Genomic DNA, 23,924 nt, shown 5'->3' with positions numbered 1-23,924 from the left:
TGAGGTGCACTGTCCTCAGCCTCACTTGTGCAATGCGGTACCGATCCAGACAAGGGTATATTTTTAAGCCTCTAAGCCCCGGCAGCATAAAAGACAATATACGATAATTGTTACGTAACACCAGTCACCAGACCCACTTTGTCAAAGTGGCTAAACAAAAACGTGCACACAAACAAAGAAACAATGTTACCGTTCCTGAAATGCCTAAATGCCTGCTTCAAGATTGCCTTGTGCAGGCGTGTAATACGGAGGACAGAGAATGAACTTCAATCCAATATTGCAGCCAGCATGCAGCCAGCGGGTAAGGAAAGGGTGAATCAAACACCCGAAAACCCCGCCTCCATGGCTGAAGATTGTTCCCTCCAAATTCAGGTGACAGTGTCTCTTTAAGGGTTATTTTCTTTGAATTTGGAAGCATATCTGCTTCTAAATCCACATCAAAAGTAGCTTCAAATACTGAAATTGTGGATCTCCGCATGACATACGTGCAGACAATAACTTTTACATTCTGCCTTGGAAAACTCCTGAAAAACTTATAAGAATATGCTCAAAAGACAGACAATATCTACATCTATAAGTCTTTAACCGTTTCCAGATTCCAAAGCCGTCAATTGGGTTAAAACAAGTGAAATGTCCATTCTAGGTGTTTTCCTCTCGGTAGATGCTCTGTACTTTACAATGAAAGTCAATGGGAAAGCTCAAAAGATGTCTGGCAGATGCCATGGTGGTTTTTTGAGTGTTTTGCAAGTATATTTGCTTTAAAAACTGCCAGATGTTCCATCATTATTCTATAGAGTAAAAAAACGAGAGTAAAAAGGGCTCTTGAAAAACCATGAGAAAACCCTCCATCCCTTGGAATATGTGCAGAAGACATCTGTTAAATTCGGGTGAACCTGACAAGTTTTTCAAATAGAAGACGCTTCCAAAAATTCTAGCGTTTTTTTACCGACTTGTCTTTTGTGCCATTTTTTCAGTCCTTTCTTGAGCACTTTTTTTCTGAAGATTTTGGCTACTGACATTTTTTGGCAGGTTTTCTCCATGATTTTCGTGTTGCCATTTTTTTTTTATGGTCTTCTTACGATCATTTTTTTTTCCTCGCCATTAAGAAAGAAAAAAACACTAACAGGTTTTTAAGTAAAATTCATGACAAACACTCTGTTAGGCCAGTCTCACACGTCCAGATAATTCCGGTACCGGAAAAGTCGGTACCGGAATTATCCGTGTCCGTGTGCTCCCGTGGTACATCAGTGTGGCGTGCAGGAGACAGCGTTAGAGATAAGCACTGTCCCCTGCATTTTTTTTGTCCACGGGTTTAAAATAAAGATCCATCGCCAAAAGGCCCTCTTCCAACCCCTGTGCGCCCCCCCCCCCCACGCTGTTACTAAAATACTCACCCGCTCCCTCGCAGCGTCCTGTCCTCGCCGCACCTTCTCCTGTATGACCGGTCACGTGGGGCCGCTTATTCCAGTAATTAATATGCGGCTCCACACCTATGGGAGGTGGAGCCGCATATTCATGACTGTAATCGGTGGCCCCACGTGACCGCTCATAGAGGAGAACGTGCGGCGAGGACAGGAAGCTGTGAGGGAGCGGGTGAGTATTTTAGTAACAGCGGGGGGGCGCCCAGGGGGTGGGAGGGGGGTGGCGACAGGGATCTTTATTTTAAACCCGAGGACAAAAAAAAAAAAGGATTTTCATATCTTCTGAAGAGCCATCTTTCTTTTGCCCCGCGCGATCTCCATGGACGCTACCGACCGGAGCATCCCTGGTTGCACATTGCGCTTTACCATCTAAGGCACACGGTGCTGCAGTCCCTGACGTCTGCTCTAAACCAGTGAGTCTGCACCTTACAGACACGGAAGCACATCGCACGCTGCAGCACCCAACATTCACAGGCAAGCTCGCAGTTATATATGGTCCCACCGCTGGGACTAGTGGACAGACATATCATATGCTTTCTAGCCACTAGAGGGATTTTGTTGGTATTCATAAAGCCACCTAACGGTGGGTAAGGTGAAGCTTTGGTGTACTGTTTACTCTAACCTACGTAAAGCATCTCTTTTCTATTCTACCCTTAAGCATGGGATCGGTATTGTATTACTGCTTATGTTCATTGTTTTGAGCATTTACGGATAGCTTTTTTCAGGCAGATTCTGAGACAGAATCTGCTTGAAAAAAGACATTTTGTGCACATAAACTTTGTGAGTTTCTGTTCCGAAAACTCAGCAAAAGAGACACCATATGGTATGAAGACACTATTAGGGTATGTGAAAGCGGCAGACTCCAGGCAATTCCATTTTTCAGGAACGTAGCAATGTCTTGTTGCATTTGTCCCTCTTCCCAGAATCTGCAAAAACCCTAGTCCATGCCCTCATCATCTCCCGCCTCGACTACTGTAACCTCCTGCTCTGTGGCCTCTCCTCTAACACTCTCGCACCCCTCCAATCTATTCTAAACTCTGCTGCCCGACTAATCCACCTGTTCCCCTGCTATTCCCTGGCCTCTCCCCTCTGTCAATCCCTTCACTTGCTCCTCATTACCCTGAGACTTCAGTACAAAACTCTAACCATGACATACAAAGCCATCCACAACCTGTCTCCTCCATACATCTGTGACCTCGTCTCCCGGTACTTTCCTGCACGCAACCTCCGATCCTCACAAGATCTCCTTCTCTACTCCCCTCTTATCTCCTCTTCCCACAATCGCATACAAGATTTCTCTCACGTATCACCCCTACTCTGGAACTCTCTACCACAACATATCAGACTCTCACCTACCATCGAAACCTTCAAAAAGAGCCTGAAGACCCACCTCTTCCGACAAGCCTACAACCTGCAGTAACCACCGATTGACCAAACCGCTGCATGACCAGCTCTACCCTCGCCTACTGTATCCTCACCCATCCCTTGTAGATTGTGAGCCCTCGCGGGCAGGGTCCTCTCTCCTCCTTTACCAGTTGTGACTTGTATTGTTCAAGATTACTATACTTGCTTTAATTATGTATACCACTCCTCACATGTAAAACGCCATGGAATAAATGGCGCTATAATAATAAATAATAACTACACTAATTTGCTGTATTTAATAATAAATAAAATTTCAGCATTATAAAATCTTCAAGATCTTCATGCGAGTGCGGTCGATTTTCATATGACTTCCATTTTTCAGCAGTCTTTTTATGATGGAAACACAAAAAGAGAAAAAAAAAAAATCGGGCATGAAAGCCCTAGCCAGCTCACCACTCCAGCCGCAGGTGCACGGGACTTTGTCTGAACCCGACGTGTAGTAGCACTGAAGAAAAAATGGTATTGTCCCAGCTCCTTAAACGAATATCTTTATTGAAGACACATTTAAAATTACAAGAGCGGCTCAATCCTCCTTCTGTGACTGTGCGCTTAGCATGCCAATAGTCCAGCAACGCGTTTCGATCTATTACGATCTTTATCACGTGAATGCCGCATTTGTGCTGCACAAGGTGGCACTTTTAGTTACAAACGCCTGAGGGGGGTGACAGGTTCCCTTTAAGCATCGGGGTGGATCAATCATACTTTGGGGTTGTGTTGCAGCCAATGGCACAGGAACATTTCAGGGGTAGAGGGAAATATGGATTAATTGAAATTTTAACAAATTCTTGGGGCAAACATAACACCATCTGTGCAAAGCTGAATTTGAAAAGAGGATGGCTTAAAAATGGATAATGATCATAAACACAAGTCAAAATCCACAACAGATTACCTCAAATGGCACAAGCTGAAGGTTTTCAATGGCCCTCACAGTCCCCTGATCTGATCATCATTGAAAAGCTGTAGCTAAACCTCAAAATAGAAGTGCATACAAGATGACCCAGGAATCTGACAGAACTGGAATAATTTTCCAAAGAAGAATGGATGAAAATCCCTAAACCAAGAATTAAAACACTGGCTACAAAAAGTGTTTAGCCGTGATGCTTTCAAATGGGGGTGCTACTAGATACCAACCATGGAGGGTTCCCAAACTTTTACATCGGACGATTTTCCTTTCAGTAATTTTTAAAATGTAAGAGATATATATACACAAATACATACATACATACACACATACAGTATGTATGCTCTATTCATAGTGGTCTTGCTGCATTTATTACAAACCCACTTTTGCTTTTCATTACTTGATCCGGTTATATTTTTAGTGTTTAGCATTTTGTACACCTACAACATGTTGCAGCCGTGTCCTCCCTCCAGCAGACTCTTTAGCCGGGAATGTTTCCTGCGACTTCTATCTTCACTCATGTTGTTTAGCACTATTGGCAGGTGTTATTCCAGGTAATATAAATATATTACAAAGATCATACTAAGTGTACAGTAAAACCCAGACACGAGCTGTGTTATTCCCCTGGAATGTATTTTCCAGACATATGAGCAGATGAAAGAAACTGGAAAGTGGTACGTAAGTGATAAACAGAAAGATTTTTATTCATTCCTGCTCACTTTGGACAATATTCACACAATGTGCTTGTTTTCAAGCAATCATAATAGTTGATAGCGTTGGCAGCCATAATAATCATGGTTATTGGTTGTCATGATAAATGCTGCTAATAGAAACATTTCTTTCAATCTTTGTGACAATTATCTCTGCCAGTGAGGCAGGTAGAGTTTTCTGGTGGACACTGAGAAAGTTAAAGGGGTTTTCTATTTTGAAAAATTGGTCCCCAAACGATTGGGTTCTTGTAAAAAAAAAAAACCACACAAACACAGATAGTAGTCACCCTCCCCTGGTCCATGTCTCTGTGTTTCGGCTGCAGCAGTGATGCTATGAATTAAGCTCACATCAGCACTGCAGCCAATCACTGAACTCAATGGCTCTATTGGAAGGCTAAGTGCACACGTTGTAGAATTGCCACGGAAATTTTCACGGCAATTCCGCAACTCCTGCCGTGGGTATATCGCATGCGGAATTGGCATGCGTATTCCCGCTAAACACTAGCGTTTTACAAGCGTAATTAACTTGCAGAATGCTAGCATTTTCCAAGCGATCTGTAGCATCGCTTGGAAAACTGATTGACAGGTTGGTCACACTTGTCAAACATAGTGTTTGACAAGTGTGACCAAAATTTTACTATTGATGCTGCCTATGCAGCATCAATAGTAAAAAGATAGAACGTTAAAAATAATTAAAAAAATAATAAAATGTGATATTCTCACCTTCCGGGGCCCTCGCAGCGTTCCCGCTCCTCGCGATGCTCCCGTTCCCAATTATGCCTAGCGGCAATGACTTCAGATGACGTAGCGGTCTCGTGTCACAGGTCATTTTCGCAATGCATTATTGCGCCGGAGGGATGCCGAAAGGAGAGGATATCACAATTTTTTATTTTAATTATTACTAATTTTTTTTCACAATTATATGGCTCCCAGGGCCTGGAGGAGAGTATCCTCTCCTCCACCCTGGGTACCAACTGCACATGATCTGCTTACTTCCCACATGGCGGGCATAGCCACATGCAGAAAGTAAGTGGATCAATGCATTCCTAGGTGTGCGGAATCCCCGCGATTCCGCACAAAGAATGAACATGCTGCGTTTTTTCCGGAACGCGATTCCGTCGCTGAAAAAAACGCAACATGTGCACAAAAATTGCGAATTGTATTCTAATAGGATGCTTAATGTATGTGTTTCTTTGTGGTTTTATCCCGTTTTTATAGCGTAAAACAGCAAAAATAAACCGCAAAAAATCTTGAAAGTGTGTACACAGCCTAAATGTCACAAGCTGCTGAACTCAGTAAAAAGCTGCAGCGCTGCCAAATTAAGGAGATCACTATTTGTGAAAAGAGAAAACCCGTTGAAAGAAGATTGGTCATTATATGATGATCTTTTTAAGGGTGGCATACTATAGGGACAGCTTTTCTGTACTAACAGCTCAAAATAAATCATGCTGTTCGGCTAAGGCTACTTTCACACTTCCGTCGGTACGGGGCCGTCGCCATGCGTCGGCCCGATGTACCGACGGACGTTGTGAAATAAATGAACACGTCGCACAAAAAAAGATACTTTTTTTTGTGCCGACAGACCGCCAAAACACGACGCATCCGCCGCACGACGGATGCGACGTGTGGCCATACGTCGCAGTGTGCCGCTAATGCAAGTCTATGGAGAAAAAACGCATCCTGCGGGCAACTTTGCAGGATGCGTTTTTCTCCAAAACGACGCATTGTGACGGCCGTCATAAGATGGAAGTGTGAAAGTAGCCTAAGGCTGGTTTCACATTTGCGGTTGTGTCCGCAGCGTTTCTGACGCATGTATCCGCATGCGTCTTGGTTTCCTATCTTTAACATTGTAGACGCAGGTGCATGCGTTCGCCCGCATTTGCTTACTCATGCGTTTTTTCGCTGTGTGCGGTGGGGCGCGGCTGATGCACCATGTTAGCATTTTTAAGGTGGCAAATTTCCGTCAAATATGCGCAGGCATGCACATGCAGATGAGTGCGTTAAAAAACGCATTACTGTCTATGGGAACGCATGCGTACGCATGTCTTTGCGTACACATGCGTTCTATGCACTTGAGTACTTCGGACTGCACATGTCCAGGAACTGATTGAGACACGTCCATTGAGATACGCCCTCCTGGAAATTTCAAACGCATGTGCATAAAAAACGCGAACGCATGCAAAAAACGCATATAAATGTGTGCAAACCTTCATGCGTAATGTGATGCGGATAAAAAAAAAAAACAGCGTTAGCATGCGTTTTGCAATGCATTTGCGGATGAGATGCTGCGGACTCAACCGCAAATGCGAACCTAGCCCAACACATCTCCAAAACCACACCAGGCATATAGTTATCAATTTTTTGTGTGTTATGAGCAGCACATTCCCGTCCTTGTCACAAATGATTGGTGAAAAGATGCATAGCAGGAGATCTGTCCCCGCTGAGAGGGATGAGGGCAGTATAGTATGTTGATAGAGCTGTTCAATACAACACGTCTTACAAATTGTGTATGCTGTAAGGATATGTGCACACGTTAAGTATTTGTTGCAGACATTTCTGCATCAAAAACATGTCTCTTGGTAGGACTTGAACTCTAGCGCCACCTATTGGAAGCAGCAATCCTAAAAGTCAATATTGACCCTTTAACGAGTCTTGTCGCATAACTTAGATCAAAAGCCAACCCAGAATGTCAATTTGCCGACTCGTGTTTTGGCATGTTGCTCCTTCACAGTGCAAAGCATGACATTTGAGTTGGCTGTGTGAGAGGCCTCCGACTGGAGTGTGAGGGGTAAAGTATCTTCTTATGGAAAGTGACATGCCTGACATGCTAGTGTAAAGAGACTTATAGGCCTCTTCCTCTCTGAAGAGACAATTTGCATACTTAAATTCTCAGGGGAACATTGCATAGTTTATAAGTCTCTTTTACACTGGCATGTCTGGATTGTCACTCTACATATGGAGAGACATTACCCCTTAGACCTCTTGCCAAGAAAAAGGCTGCATGAAAAAATGTGGATATTTGCATGCATTTTTTTATGAATTTTTGTTTTTTGCCAGTCTCTCATACAACAAAATCAGATATAATTTGAACTGACGAGGGGCAATATCCTGAAACACCATGTCTGCAACCTGAGATTCTGGTTTGGAATTTATCCTAAGTCATATGGCAAGGCTCATTAAAGTGTTGATATTGATTTTTAGGATTGTTACTTTCAATATGTGGTGCTAGAGTACAAGTCCTCTTCCTCTCTGAAGAAGCAATTTGCATATTTAATTTCCATGAGGAGCATTACATGGTTTATATGCCTCCCTACACTAGAATGCCAACCATGTCACTCTCCACAAGGAGAAACATTACCCTTTAGATCCAACTAAGAAGTCTTTTATACTGCCAATTTGCATATCATACTTTGTGCTGAGGAGGGGCACCATCCCGAAACACGTGTCTACAAATCGAGATTCTGGTTTGGTTTTTATCCTAAGTCATGCGGCAAGACTTGGTAAAGGGACAATACTGATTTAGAATTTCTGCTTCCGATATTTTCCGAACGATTATTAAAAAAATCTCTGATACAGAGGAACTTTTTATGGCAACTTGGCAGATCTCTAACCCTCACCTAAATGTAAATATTCTAATGGTAAAAAGATAGTTATACAAATGACCGTGCATACATTACTTCACCAATAGTTTGGCACAATAGATTTCTAATCAGTTATGGAAGAAAAAAAAACCATTGGGATTGTTTCTTCCATTGCTCCTTTTTGGCAGACACCCTTTATGAATATAACTATGGGCATTAGTCTCCTTTTAGCCACAAGAGCATTCATGAGCAAAGTCAGAATATTCATCTTTACGATTCATCCTAAACGACTTTGATGAATCTATGATCAGAGCTTTGTGCAGGGTGTGTCAAGTGCAAAATTGTGAAATAATTTTCAAGAGACCCTGTTTTTTTTCTTACAAAAGGACTTTAAAAATTATTTAAGTATTATTGTTTTTTATGTGATTCTTTCTTAACATACTATAGTTAGGGCAAACTTTACAAGCCTAGGACTGGTGTGAGAGCCTACTGTGACAAATGGCACAAACAATATTATGCTCCGTGACAATAGCTCCAATTGTAAGAAAAGAAGCACTCACTGGACAGAGGCTTAACGTTTACTGTATTTTCATAATTGTCTTATCTTTCAAAGTGTAATTTGTCTGGGCCTCTGTTAAAACCAACCATGTGCCTTTTGCTTTTGCAGCTGTAGCGTAGAGTTCGGAGACCTGTATTTTACAAATTGTTGGACGCCATGGGGCTTTGGTAGCAGCCCTTTTCTTTTCCATGCAGTGTTATCTGTGCCAACATTTCAACAATTTACAGAGTAAACTCTTAAAAAAGAAAACGTTAAAGATCTGGTTTATACCAAACTAATCTGACATATTGTATGCAATCTAGAAATACCATAACTAAAATCACACAGTAGCATCAATAAAACTGCTGATTTGGCAATGCAGAAGTACACCGCCCATGGTAATAAGTGTATATTGATGTAAACATTAATAAAACAAAGGTGAACGCCCAATAAAAAACAAGCTCAAGTTCCTCGACTGCACGCATACCATCATGTGTCACAGTCTACATACACCAAGCACACAATTTGATACCATCACCTACCATGTTCTGGGTCAGATTGTACCCAATACTAGAGTTGAGCGAATACGGTATGTTTGGATTCGGTCGACGAATATGAATTTGCTTTTTTCGTGCCATATTGCTACCCTATTCGTGCCAAATTTATGTTTGATGATCGATTTTGAACATATTCGGTAATTTATACTCCCATTGACTCCAATGACGTTCGGCGAATATTGAAAAAACAACATAATAGAGTCCCCTAAAAGTGTTGCACATTGGTGGAGATCCGATCTGGCATTGAGGACCTATCCTAAAAGATAAACCAACAGTATCATACGCTACAATTACTTTTTTGGTAGATGCAACATTGCAATAAAATGACATTACAACATTGTATCAATCACAAAATTGGATCAATAAAAACATCAGCTCAGCGCACAAAAAAAATAAGCCCTCACCCAGATTCCGAGAAATGGAGTTGCTATGGGTCTCGGAAAATGGTGCAATTTTTTTGTTCCTACAAACTCTGAATTTTTTTTCACCACTTAAAATTAGAAAAAAAAGAATAAGTAAAAAAAGAACCTTTACGAGTTTGATATCTACGAACGTGTAATGACCTGGGGAATCATAATGGTAGATCAGTTTTAACATTTAGTGAACATTCTAAAAATTAAAAAAAAATTAAAATTGTGGAATAGCACTTTTTTTTGCAATTTTACCACACTTACAATTCTTTTCCTGGTTTACAGTACACAATATGGTATAAGCAATGGTGTCGTTCAAAAGTAAAACTCGTCCCCAAAAAAAAAACCCTCACATGGCAATATTAACTGAAAAATAAAAATGTCATTGCTCTGGGAAGAAGGGGAGCAAAAAACAAACGCAAAAACGGAAATATCCCTGGTCGTTAAGTGGTTAAAGATGAAATAATAATGACATGGCCCCTTCCTCACGGACTTAAATCCTATTGAGAACTTGTGGACACCTCCTTAAATAGGAGATATACTGTGTAGTAAAAGAGCACACCTCTAATAACAGTATCTGGGGGGCTGTGGTTGGTGCTGCCCAAAAAGTTTATCATCAACATATTAAGAAGCCGACAATTTCCATGGATGGAAGACTCTGACTGTTATTGAAAAGAAGGGCAGCTATATTGGTCACTGATTACTTTTTCTCATGTTAAAAATGTATTTTTGTACATTTTGAGTAGTTTAGTTATTGTTCTCACTTTAATAGCTGAAAATAAACTGAGATGGGAATATCAAAATTTTTCATTTAGTTGAATAATAATCTCAATAATTACACCCATCGGATCCGGACGGCACCGGACCGTCCCCGGGTGAGTATAATCTCATTTGTTTTTCTGATCTTTCAGGTTAAGATACCTTCACACTCAGCAACTTTACAACGAGAACGACAGCGATCCGTGATGTTGCAGCATCCTGGATAGCGATCTCGTTGTGCTTGACACGCAGCAGCGATCTGGATCCCGCTGTGATATCGCTGGTCGGAGCTAGAAGTCCGGAACTTTATTTGGTCGTCAGGTCGGCGTGTATCGTCATGTTTGACAGCAAAAGCAACGATGCCAGCAACGTTTTACATGGAGCTAACAACCAGCGAGAACGATAAGTACGTCACTGGATCGCTCCTGCATCGTTCTGCTGTTGCCGTGTTTGCCGTCTCTACAGCGACCTAAACAGCGACGCTCCAGCAATCGGCTCGTTGTCTATATCGCTGCAGCATCGCTGAGTGTGACGGTACCTTTACATCGGGGACTTATCTACAGCATTATGCTGTAGATAAGCCCCTAATGGCGGTGGCCGCAGCTTATATGCGAAAAAGTAGGTGACAGATTCCCTTTAACTTTCTTAAAAATTCAGGTTTCAGATTTAGTAACCTTTTGAATTGGCCGACAGCACTGGAGTTATTCAATAACAAAATGAATCATCACAAATACAAATTGCCTAATAATTGTGCACACAGTGTATAGAGCAATACTTGTTCTCACAGAAGGTGGACAGAGAACAGGACGTCTGAACTCCTTGTATAGGTGATAAAGTATTGCAGTGCTGTATAGTGTGCGGAGAATCACACACGACATGCGTGCACTGCAGACTACTTATTATGTAAGAGTTGTCAAACATTTTTACGGCAGTCTGTCAGCACTATTGATCTTGCAAACCTACTGACAGTGCTGGCAGGACAGGTGGAGACTGGTGTTTAGATGTACCTTTATTAGAGTTTTAGCATTATGAACTTGAGTACAGTCTTAATCCAGTGCACACCAGCTGCCTCCAGTACCCAAAAGTGGTTCCTTAACTTTGCAGAATTGCATGAGGGTCTCTGCACCAAGTTTTTATTTGCTATAGTTTGGAGCAAAAACCCCACAGAACCAGCACATGTACATATACGCTAAGACCTCGTTCAGATGCCCCTGAATAATGTTTGTCTTCTATCTGTGATTCTTATAATGCAAAAATACTGTCTCATCCTATGTTTTACTGGTAGAGAATTCTCAATGTTGGTTGTTTACCAGCATTGGATCAATCCCAGCACAATCTGGGCACACAGGAGGATGATCTGGTATTTTCATGGCCCATGTGAAACTTGCCTCGATTGCACTGTTTGTGAAAGCCTATCAGCTGTTAATAGATCTGCCACAGAGAAACTTAGAGCAAGCCATGACACAGGGGCTGCCCTGGTATTCACCATTTATCTGCTGCACAGGGATCAAAACTTCAAAGGGGTCTTTGGACTGGGGCCACAGAGTCAGCTGCTTGCCGGAGGAGCAAGCTAAAGGCAAGAAGAGTTGCTACGCAAGGTCAATGTCAAAAGGTCATGTCAGGGACAAAATCAAAAAGCAAATGAAAGGTCATAAAACAAGCTGAAGTCAGAAAATGGAAGAAATCAGGAAGAAAACACAAGAGCAATAACTAGAGCTACTACACGCCAGGTAAGCAAACCTTAATGACTGCAAGTGGAAGTCAGAGACCCTGGGGTTTAAATAGCAAACAGTCCCACCCAAGGCTCTAGACAACCCCTTTAACTAACTTGTAAATGGGTGCCAAGTTTTTAATATAATGCATCATGGTATATATTGTAACCCTTTTTGACTATGTTTATACTACTGGTTTCATGATTTCCATTTTTACATTACACTTAAAGGTTCGCTCCTTCCACCGGTGTAGAAGAAGTTCCTCAAGCATCTTTTTTCCATACTGAATAGAATAACACATTAAGCAACATTATTGTGGCTGAAGTAACGTAATTGTGAACAGAGCACAAACTGTGTAAACTGAATACATGGTCATCAGGTGTATGATAATGCTGTGAATGCTTGTTAGAGAGCATGGATCATCACTGCTCACTGGATGAGTTTTCGTCTTTTCCAGCCAGTGCTGAGATCAGAGAGTCAAGCATCACGTGGTGGTTATGGTGAGGTATCTAGACAAAATTAAAGAATCCCTCCTACTGAAGTTTTTTTTTTACTGCCATGAAGTTGTTTGTTTTTTTTAACTAAATCTGTATATACAGTATAATGTGTCTTAATATACTCATCCACCGCTGCCTTCTCTGGTGTCCACAGCAGTTCCATTCCTCTTCTAAGAGACGTCACCACTTTTCAGACTGTACGCATGAGCTGGAAGTCTCTGGAACCTCATTCTGGTGATCCATAGGTTACATTGTAAGAGCCACATTCGGGTCACATAGAGATATATGACCCCAAGAGTCTGAAGAGTGCTGATGTCCCTGAGAAGAGGAGCGGTACAGCGTTGGACACCAGAGAAGATGGTGGTGAGCATTTTAACATACACTACACGCACATATTAGTAAAAAAAAGATAAACTTCATGGGAGTGTTTCTTTAAGTGAGCATTTGCTGATGCGTCCATGTTAAAGGATGAAACATCATAGGTGTCTTCCTTCCAAGGTGAAAAATGGTACCCAAGAGAAAACCTTGCCCACTGCACGTGCCCATTGTGGGAAACACAACATCAAAAATGAAATTACATTAAGTTGTGGGGGGTTGAACCCCATAATAAAGTTTGAGTGAGTTGTGTTGGGTGGTCACAAGCGAGTGCAAGGAAATAAGTTGGAAGGAAGTTGAAGGCACCAGAAACTGATGTACTTTGTGTTTGTGAGAGTTGGAGGAACATCAACATGCGGAGTAAGGCTCGGTCAACACTTGAATATTCGAGTTTCATTTCTCTGTTCCATGCACTTTTTTTCCCCATGAATAAAAATGGACATATAAAATAAACCAGATGATTCACGCTATAGTCAATGGGAACATTGTGCTTATGTTTGCATTCGCTATATAATAGATCAGTAGTCAACATATGATAAATCCAGGAATTTAAAAATGCAGGTGTAAATATAGTTTAAGCTGGGTGGGGGACTTTGTTGCACCACTACACAGCCAAGGATCCTTTTTTAAAAAAAATCTGAATATTATCCCACAAAACCCCTATAAGAATTCATTTTTATCTAATGCAATATATACCAAAGTAAGACTATATAACCACATATGAAAAGTCAGTGAAACTGTTCGAACTGTCCTAAAAGAATGTGGAGATGAGATCCTGGTATTCATTTAGCGTTAAGCATATGGGTGAAAGGAATAAGGTTTACCGTAATAAAGCACCAGCAGAACAATAAATGTTCTGTGCTATTTTGCATCACCAAATATACTGCTCATATAGCTAGATTTCATAATGCTGTTTGATCCCTAATGTTCTTCTGAGGCCTTCACAGAACTTTCTGTAGTTATACTTGGCCTTCGAGGAGGACCTTTTCCCACCAAATCCACCGGCACCAACCACAAACACAGAGAACTGGTTATATTAATAACATTATATTGATGCTTTGAATGCTGCATTTTCAGAGGAGTGTCCTTGAAATATAAATAACTTGGAGATGCCGGCTCCTCAATACTGGGCTTGTTTCAACGATAATGTGCAATTGTCAAAGTACAACTCTATTAACCAGATGTAAACAGCACAGAGTTATTACTAAGAACAGACACGGACTCTATCTTACCTAAATTAAATGTCTCTGAAGCACTTAGTGCAAAAAGCACTGGAAAATATCTACTTTTCCTATGGTTTGTTAGCGATCACTCTTAAACTTACCCAGTGCTGCAAAGCAACGCAGAGCTATCAAAAGAAGAACTTCAGAGACAGACACCATCAAAGTGAATCATAATTTCACATATTGCAAAATCGAACCACTCCTTTAGCTGCTGATTAATGACTGAAGTGTAAGTAGATAGTGCGGTATGAGGAAAAGCGATTAACTGCTTCTAGCTTGCGAGAAAATCTGAAAAACGCATTATGGACGGGTTTAACTTAAAGGCAAGACAACAAGGGGAGGCTCTGGCTGCAGTCAGTCGTCTCACGGTCAAAAAGAAGTGAATAAAAGTGAAGAAGGGGGAGATGGCTGATCTCTTGGGATATCACAATTTCAGTTGCCATAAAGGAGCAAAGAATGGATGGACATTTGCAAATGTTTACTCCTTTAAGAGGAAATATTCGGGAAATATTTCATTGTTAAGAATTTATTAAATAAAAGTTCCTTCAACTAAGAACAACTTTTCTTCAAAAGAATTTTCCTGGAAAGGTTGCTTATTTCCACGGTATTATTGAGTATGTGGCAGGCTGAGCAATAGCAATTGTCAATATGTATTAGAATGTGTATGGTTGTGTTAGCATAACGATCAATCACCAGATCACAGTTCGTTCACTGGTTGATTATCCATAAAACTGCTTTGATCTAATGTATTAGCCACCTTTGCTCTCTAGGCAGGGGTGCGGAACCTTTTTTCTGTCAATGGTCATTTGGATATTTATCATTCAGGGCCCGCAACAAATTATCAGCTTTAAAATTACCCTGGTATATTTTGTCAAACAATTAACTCACCCCTAATGTGATGGATGGATTTGCTTTTCTTTGATATGGTGTGTGATGTTATGTGATCTTGTTGATTCTCACAACAGCTTTTCCAGATTTGTGTCAATCCGGAGCGCAGTCAACTTTGTGATGATAAGTTTTGTAACTAACTTGCAGTAGTAAGTTGTTAAGAACACAGATGTACAGTATATTACACTACAGGTCTCCTCACATTGGGAAATTCATCACTCATGTTCATGTTACATTTATAGAACTCAAGCAGTAGCAAATATGCAGTGTAAATCACATAGGAGGCATCTTCACTGCAGTATACATCACACAGGAGACGCTGGGACTGCTGAATATACATCACATAGGAGATGCTAGTGCAAGAGCATATACATCACACAGGACACTATGGGGCTGGAGCATGTACATCACAGGAGACGGTGGGGCTACAGAATATACATCACAGGAGACACTGTGGCTGAAGCAAATACTTCAAAAGAGACATTGACACTGCAACAACAAAGTTAAGGTTACAGGAGGCCAGGCGATTTTCAGCTTTACAAAAACCTAGCCTCCTTTAACCTTGTATCAAAAAACTGCAGCCATAGGTTCTTATAAGTAGAGATGAGCAAATTTGCTGGTTTTCCCTCTTATTGGGTAAGCTATAGTGCTTGCCAAATAAGCTGCAGAGGGAACCCGGCTTCTTGGATCGTGACGGCCCATCAGCTGATCGGCGCCGCAGCTACATGTATTGCGGCTGTGTGCCAAGCATAACACAAGTATGGAGAGCCTATTAGTTGGGCTATAGCTTGCCGAATAAGAGGGAACTCAAGCAAATTCGCTCATCTCTACTTATAAGCAGCTGCCGAGCACTCTGGAAATGATAATAGTGGAGGTCCACAAAGAAGGAGAAGGCTATAAGTAGATAGCAAAGCATTTTCAAGTTGCCCTTTCTTTAGTTCAAAATGTAATTAGGAAATGGCAGTAAACAGGAACAGTGGAGGTCAAGATAAGGTCTGGAAGAGCAAGCAAAATTTGTACATTTGCTAAAGAAGCAAATCAGAATCCCCGATTAACTGCAAAGACCTTTAGAAAGATTTCACAGTCTCTGGAGTTGTGGTAATTTGTTCCACTGTTCAGTGACACCTGCATAAATTTGGCCTTCATGGAAGAGTCATCAGAAGAAAACCTCTCCTGCGTTCTCATCATAAAATTCAGAGTCAGAACTATGCAAAAGAACATCTAAACAAGCCTGATGAATTTTGGAAACAAGTCTTGTGGACCAATGAAGTTAAAATAAAACTCTTCTGCCACAGTGATCAAAGGTATCTTGCACAGGGGCCCACCAGAGGATTCTCTTGTTCTCCTGTGGGCCAGTCCAAGCCTGTTTGTATGTATATTTTATACTAAAAATAAAAAGTACTAACTACATGGACCATGTGGTCTATTTCAGGGGATTCTAAGGAAATAAGACACCACACAAACTCAGGTCCTCTGTTGAGCCCCTTTAAAGCATTATCCGGCACAGCTCACTTTGGCATCTGGAGGCGAGTGGCACTGATGTCCCATCAACAGGTGTCTGCCAAGACGTGTCCATGGTCGCCATGTATTGTGCACTCCTCCTATTCAATGCTATGGTACACATCTGTGATACCTGATGGCTGTGCAAACTTTCTGGCAGGTACCTATCAATGGAACACCATGAGTGCTGTTCACCTCCTGATGCTGAAGTGAGCGATGTCAGAGCAGTCCTTTAAGACTATAAGAGAGTGACATAAATATATTACAGACCAAAATATTTATCAGATACTGGCTGATTCTATTAAGTATATTATACCGTTACCATGTGTGTATGGACCAGTATGGAGGTTTACAAACAGCAGTGAGTCCCTAAGGCAGCTCTCGAGACACTAATCACTTTATATTAATTGGCTATGTAAGGCAGCAGCTTAGAATCAATTCTGTAAAATGAATTTGCCCTAATATATGGCACATGGCACTTTTTATTTCCCATTGATTAAAGTCTTTATAATTATACAATTATAGTATTTAGGAAATTTTATTTAGGTTGCATGAAAGCAATTTAATTTTAACACTTATCGCAGCCATTCTACACTGAAACTGGTCAGCGGGATTTCACATCCCAAAATATTTATAAGCACATATAGCAAAGACAAGTCCAGAAATACCTTTACCTGGCCAATCCGTTCCTCCATTACTGAATAATTAGCATTTAAATTGATGTGCAAATGAGGCTAAAGAGCTCTTTGTTTATTCTGAAGCCTCTGTCACTCCAGCTCTATTCCCTCTATTCTATTGCCTTATCCTGCTTGACTGACATCCTTTATGCTGTGTGACTTTAGGCAGAGGAGGAGGCGGCAGCACTAAGCGGAGAATAGAGCTGGAGTGACGGAGGCTTTAGATTTACAAATAGCTCTTCCGCCTCACTTGCATAATAATTAAAATGCTGAGGAACGGACTGGCTATGTAAAGATATTGCTGGACAAACTCCCATTAATGCTGGTATTTTATGTTGTAGCCATACTTGAATCCACAAGCAGTATTCAATGACTATGAGAATTTCAAGGTAATACCTGTTTTACCTGGAAAATCGGATCTATACATGTGCGTATTTGTTTGACCGTCATAGAATGGAAACTAGCCTAAGGGACTTGCACACGTTAAGTACCGTATTTGTTGCCTTATTTTTTCAACACAGTTTTGTCACAAAAATTGAAGCATTTGCTGGTACCAGCAGAGTGAATGAGGTTCATGAAGTCTCATGGACAAGTTGCTTATTTTTTAATCCAGATTTGAAGCACTTTTCCTGACGCATCTCAAGTCACATTTTTCAGTCATTTCCTGTGTGTTTTTCCGACAGTTTTAGCCCCTGGCAGTTATTTTGAGGGTTTTGACATAGTAAAAAAAACATCACAAAAACGATCATTTCCAGACATTTCTTTTTACTGCCTTGAATAATAAAGATGCCACTAGCATTTTGTTACGCAACATCAATGGAGCAAAACCCCCAAAGAAGTCCGAGCAACTTTTTAGCTTTCTTATTGACTTGTACTTATTTTGGGCAGACATATAATAATAATCTTTATTTTTATATAGCGCTAACATATTCCGCAGCGCTTTACAAGTTGCACACATTATCATCACTGTCCCCGTTGGGGCTCACATTCTAAACTCCCTATCAGTATGTCTTTGGAATGTGGGAGGAAACCGGAGTACCCGGAGGAAACCCACGCAAACACGGAGAGAACATACAAACTCTTTGCAGATGTTGTCCTTGGTGGGGTTTGAACCCAGGACTCCAGCGCTGCAAGGCTGCTGTGCTAACCACTGCGCCACCGTGCTGCCCCGACATATCACTTCCTTTAACTGCTTTGCATTTTTAGAGACCTGAAGTGGTTAAAAGATATTCAGGAGACTGAAGTCATGCTTACATAGAAATGCATACGGTAAGTTGAGTGTTTTCAGAACCCACCTGAAAAAGACACTGTGTGCACTTGCCTTTAAGGTGCCATAGCAAATTGTGACCCCCCGGGCAGTGGCAAGTCTTGTGCTTCCTGGCTAAGCGGCACACCATCGCCCTGCAGCCACACTGTGTCATACGCACAAGAAATCGACTTCCGTGCTGTTATTTACATGGTCCTTGCACTGAAGCGCTGCCATAGTTCGCATGCCTGCATGCTTGACGTGAAGGGAACAGGTTTGTCATCAGAGACCAACAACATACTGGCCCCGCAAGGTTAAGTAGTCAAAAATAGAGACACTGTTTTGTCACGTCAGTTCTACAAATACAGCTACAGCTGAAAAAGAAAAAGTGTGACGACTTTCCAAATGTCACCTTACTGGTGCAAAGACCAGATATGTTCTTTATAGGGGCAGTAAATTGTGAGAGGTGGCCAGAAGGATTGTTGTGAGAATGAAGAAGGAAAAAATATCATTTGAAATCAATACATGTAAAAGAAGGGTAATATAACGGTTGCTCTATTGATAAAGAGATTGGCCACTATTTAACTGAAGGGCTATCCTTTGGAGAGGCCATCAATATCGCATCGGTAGGGATGCGATACTCGACACCCCCCACTAAACAGCTGTTTCTGATGGCGGTAGTCTTAAAGAGAACCTGTCAGCAGGATTGAGCCCTATAAACTAAAGGCATGGCCATTATGGCGCTGCGATACTAATTAATCTGATACCTCATATGAGGGCATGCGTGCAGTGGCTGATGAATACTCACCCTATGACGTTTTCATAAAATGACATCTCCTGTGCGTCTGTGTGCTTTGGGGCATGACGTGGGGGCACGGTCTTCTTCTCGTTCTGCCTCCTTTAAAAAAATTCTGCGCTGCCGAAGCATCATTGTGTGGGTGGCGCATGCGCATTTCAGAGCCGGAATCTCGATCCGTGCGTGTGCCGCATCCAGCGCCATTTTATAGAATTTCTGCACACAGGATGCTGGCTGTGCCACCCACACAATGATGGCAGCGCGGAATATTAAACAGGAGGCAGGTCAGAAGCAGAGGAGGCTAGTGGGGGGCGGAGAACGAGAAGAAGACAATGCCCCCACATCCTGCCCCGAAGCACACAGAAGTAGCAATTTTATGAAAACTTGATAAGGGGAGTATTCAGCAGCCAATGAGTGGATCCCTTCACATCAGGTATCAGATTAGTCAGCATCACAGCGCCATTATGGCCATGCCTTTAGTTTATAGGGTTCAATCCTGCTGACAGGCTCTCTTTAAGTTCTCGGATGTTACTGGAACACAGCAGCTCTGTTATTTCTAGAGTGGCAGTGGCTGGATACTGCAGATCAATTAAAAAGGGGGTGGGCCTGCAGTACCTGGCTGTGACCACTATAGCTTTGATGGCGCAGCAGCATACCAGAACTTTCGCAACTGTTGGTGCCAGTAATGGCTGATCAGCGGAGATGTCAGGTGTCGCACCTCCACTAATTAGATTTTGATGGACTGAAGCATACGCCCTCATTAAAAAAAAGTAGCAGCCAAACCCTTTAATGCAGAGTTTTAATGAAAAGGCTTCTTTTGTAGTCATAGGGGAGACAGGGGAGACAGGAGAACAAGGGATGGGGCTGAGGTTCGAGCACAAAGCACAGATCTTACATCACTAGCAGAGAAGTCCACCCTCTCTAATAAGCTTCTAATATGTACAGCTGCCTAAGGAGGGACTGGGATTTTTTTTTTTTTGGAGATATGATTTATTTAACAAAAGTCTCATCTGGAAAATTTGGGCTCTTACACCAAAAGAGCACTCATTATTGTCCACAGAACGGCTCACTGCAAATGCTGCCTTGTCTCATTCTCTGCTATTCTCAATGGCGAGGTATGAATTAGCTCCCATCTGTTCCTCTGCCAATAGGGTTCGTCCCTGACACTCTCCAGACAGTCCGGCCAAGCTGACCATGCGTTTCCATACGATTCTATGCAAATATTAGTAAGCGGGATCTTTACTGGGAGCCCATGTAACGTTATGCGCGTATAGCTGTACGTGTTCTGGCTGGCAATCAGGCAACACAGCGTGCAGTAATCAGCGCACATACAGAGATCTGGCAATAACCAAAAACAATAGGACGAGCTCTGAGACGTGGAATCTCTGTAGACTGCAGTACCTGATCTATCCTCACACAACTATAAGCAGCAGTGGATTGCGCCTAACAACTACCTATGCAACTCGGCACTGCCTGAGGAGCTGACTAGCCTGAAGATAGAAATACAAGCCTGACTTACCTCAGAGAAATACCCCAAAGGAATAGGCAGCCCCCCACATATAATGACTGTTAGCAAGATGAAAAGACAAACGTAGGAATGAAATAGATTCAGCAAAGTGAGGCCCGATATTCTAGACAGAGCGAGGATAGCAAAGAGAACTATGCAGTCTACAAAAAACCCTAAAACGAAAACCACGCAAAGGGGCAAAAAGACCCACCGTGCCGAACTAACAGCACGGCGGAGCACCCCTTTGCTTCTCAGAGCTTCCAGCAAAAGATAATAGCAAGCTGGACAGAAAAAACAGAAAACAAACTAGAAGCACTTATCTAGCAGAGCAGCAGGCCCAAGGAAAGATGCAGTAGCTCAGATCCAACACTGGAACATTGACAAGGAGCAAGGAAGACAGACTCAGGTGGAGCTAAATAGCAAGGCAGCCAACGAGCTCACCAAAACACCTGAGGGAGGAAGCCCAGAGACTGCAATACCACTTGTGACCACAGAAGTGAACTCAGCCACAGAATTCACAACAGTACCCCCCCCTTGAGGAGGGGTCACCGAACCCTCACCAGAACCCCCAGGCCGACCAGGATGAGCCACATGAAAGGCACGAACAAGATCTGGGGCATGGACATCAGAGGCAAAAACCCAGGAATTATCTTCCTGAGCATAACCCTTCCATTTGACCAGATACTGGAGTTTCCGTCTAGAGACACGAGAATCCAAAATCTTCTCCACAATATACTCCAATTCCCCCTCCACCAAAACAGGGGCAGGAGGCTCCACAGATGGAACCATAGGTGCCACGTATCTCCTCAACAACGACCTATGGAATACATTATGTATGGAAAAGGAGTCTGGGAGGGTCAGACGAAAAGACACCGGATTGAGAATCTCAGAAATCCTATACGGACCAATAAAACGAGGTTTAAATTTAGGAGAGGAAACCTTCATAGGAATATGACGAGAAGATAACCAAACCAGATCCCCAACACGAAGTCGGGGTCCCACACGGCGTCTGCGATTAGCGAAAAGCTGAGCCTTCTCCTGGGACAAGGTCAAATTGTCCACTACCTGAGTCCAGATCTGCTGCAACCTGTCCACCACAGAATCCACACCAGGACAGTCCGAAGACTCAACCTGTCCTGAAGAGAAACGAGGATGGAACCCAGAATTGCAGAAAAATGGAGAGACCAAGGTAGCCGAGCTGGCCCGATTATTAAGGGCGAACTCAGCCAACGGCAAAAATGACACCCAATCATCCTGGTCAGCGGAAACAAAACATCTCAGATATGTTTCCAAGGTCTGATTGGTTCGTTCGGTCTGGCCATTAGTCTGAGGATGGAAGGCCGAGGAAAAAGATAGGTCAATGCCCATCCTACCACAAAAGGCTCGCCAGAACCTCGAGACAAACTGGGAACCTCTGTCAGAAACAATATTCTCAGGAATGCCATGTAAACGAACCACATGCTGGAAGAACAAAGGCACCAAATCAGAGGAGGAAGGCAATTTAACCAAGGGCACCAGATGGACCATTTTAGAAAAGCGATCACAGACCACCCAAATGACCGACATTTTTTGAGAAACGGGAAGGTCAGAAATGAAATCCATCGAAATATGTGTCCAAGGCCTCTTCGGGACCGGCAAGGGCAAAAGCAACCCACTGGCACGTGAACAGCAGGGCTTAGCCCTAGCACAAATTCCACAGGACTGCACAAAAGCACGCACATCCCGTGACAGAGATGGCCACCAGAAGGATCTAGCAACCAACTCCCTGGTACCAAAGATTCCTGGATGACCGGCCAGCACCGAACAATGAAGTTCAGAGATAACTTTACTAGTCCACCTATCAGGGACGAACAGTTTCTCGGCCGGACAACGATCAGGTTTATTAGCCTGAAATTTCTGCAACACTCTCCGCAAATCAGGGGAGATGGCAGACACAATGACTCCTTCCTTGAGGATACTCGCCGGCTCAGATAACCCCGGAGAGTCGGGCACAAAACTCCTAGACAGAGCATCCGCCTTCACATTTTTAGAGCCCGGAAGGTATGAAATCACAAAATCAAAACGAGCAAAAAATAACGACCAACGGGCCTGTCTAGGATTCAAGCGCTTGGCAGACTCAAGATAAGTAAGGTTCTTATGATCAGTCAAAACCACCACGCGATGCTTAGCACCCTCAAGCCAATGACGCCACTCCTCGAATGCCCACTTCATGGCCAGCAACTCTCGGTTGCCCACATCATAATTACGCTCAGCAGCAGAAAATTTCCTGGAAAAGAAAGCACATGGTTTGAACACTGAGCAACCAGAACCTCTCTGTGACAAAACCGCCCCTGCACCAATCTCAGAAGCATCAACCTCGACCTGGAACGGAAGAGAAACATCAGGTTGACACAACACAGGGGCACAGCAAAAACGACGCTTCAACTCCTGAAAAGCTTCCACGGCAGCAGAAGACCAATTAACCAAATCAGCACCCTTCTTGGTCAAATCGGTCAATGGTCTGGCAATGCTAGAAAAATTACAGATGAAGCGACGATAAAAATTAGCAAAGCCCAGGAATTTCTGCAGACTTTTTAGAGATGTCGGCTGAGTCCAATCCTGGATGGCCTGAACCTTAACCGGATCCATCTCGATAGTAGAAGGGGAAAAGATGAACCCCAAAAATGAAACTTTCTGCACACCGAAGAGACACTTTGATCCCTTCACGAACAAGGAATTAGCACGCAGTACCTGGAAAACCATTCTGACTTGCTTCACATGAGACTCCCAATCATCTGAGAAGATCAAAATGTCATCCAAGTAAACAATCAAGAATTTATCCAGATACTCACGGAAAATGTCATGCATAAAAGACTGAAAAACAGATGGAGCATTGGCAAGTCCGAACGGCATCACCAGATACTCAAAATGACCCTCGGGCGTATTAAATGCCGTTTTCCATTCATCTCCCTGCCTGATTCTCACCAGATTATACGCACCACGAAGATCAATATTAGTAAACCAACTAGCCCCCTTAATCCGAGCAAACAAGTCAGATATCAATGGCAAGGGATACTGAAACTTAACAGTGATCTTATTAAGAAGGCGGTAATCAATACACGGTCTTAGCGAACCATCCTTCTTGGCTACAAAAAAGAACCCTGCTCCCAATGGTGACGACGATGGGCGAATATGTCCCTTCTCCAGGGACTCCTTCACATA

General features: G+C 42.6%; 1 protein-coding gene across 4 annotated transcripts in view; it reads right to left on the bottom strand.

Moving 5' to 3' along the window:
• VDR (vitamin D receptor) overlaps window positions 1–23,924 on the bottom strand; it is a 234,675-nt gene that overhangs the window by 133,164 nt on the left and 77,587 nt on the right. The window contains exon 1 of one of the 4 annotated variants that reach the window (XM_069758678.1): window positions 14,211–14,334. The exons of the other annotated variants lie outside the window; for them this stretch is intronic. Within the exon in view, the coding sequence (XP_069614779.1) occupies window positions 14,211–14,268 (58 nt within the window). The 5' untranslated portion in view covers window positions 14,269–14,334. Of the gene's footprint in view, window positions 1–14,210; window positions 14,335–23,924 lie in introns of those variants that run through there. 4 annotated transcript variants of the gene reach the window in all.

Source organism: Ranitomeya imitator, chromosome 3 (genome assembly GCF_032444005.1).
Source record: "Ranitomeya imitator isolate aRanImi1 chromosome 3, aRanImi1.pri, whole genome shotgun sequence".
In the NCBI taxonomy this organism is placed as follows: Eukaryota; Metazoa; Chordata; class Amphibia; order Anura; family Dendrobatidae; genus Ranitomeya; species Ranitomeya imitator.
The sequence above is the reverse complement of the archived record's forward strand: the minus strand, read 5'-3'. Positions and strand labels throughout refer to the sequence as shown.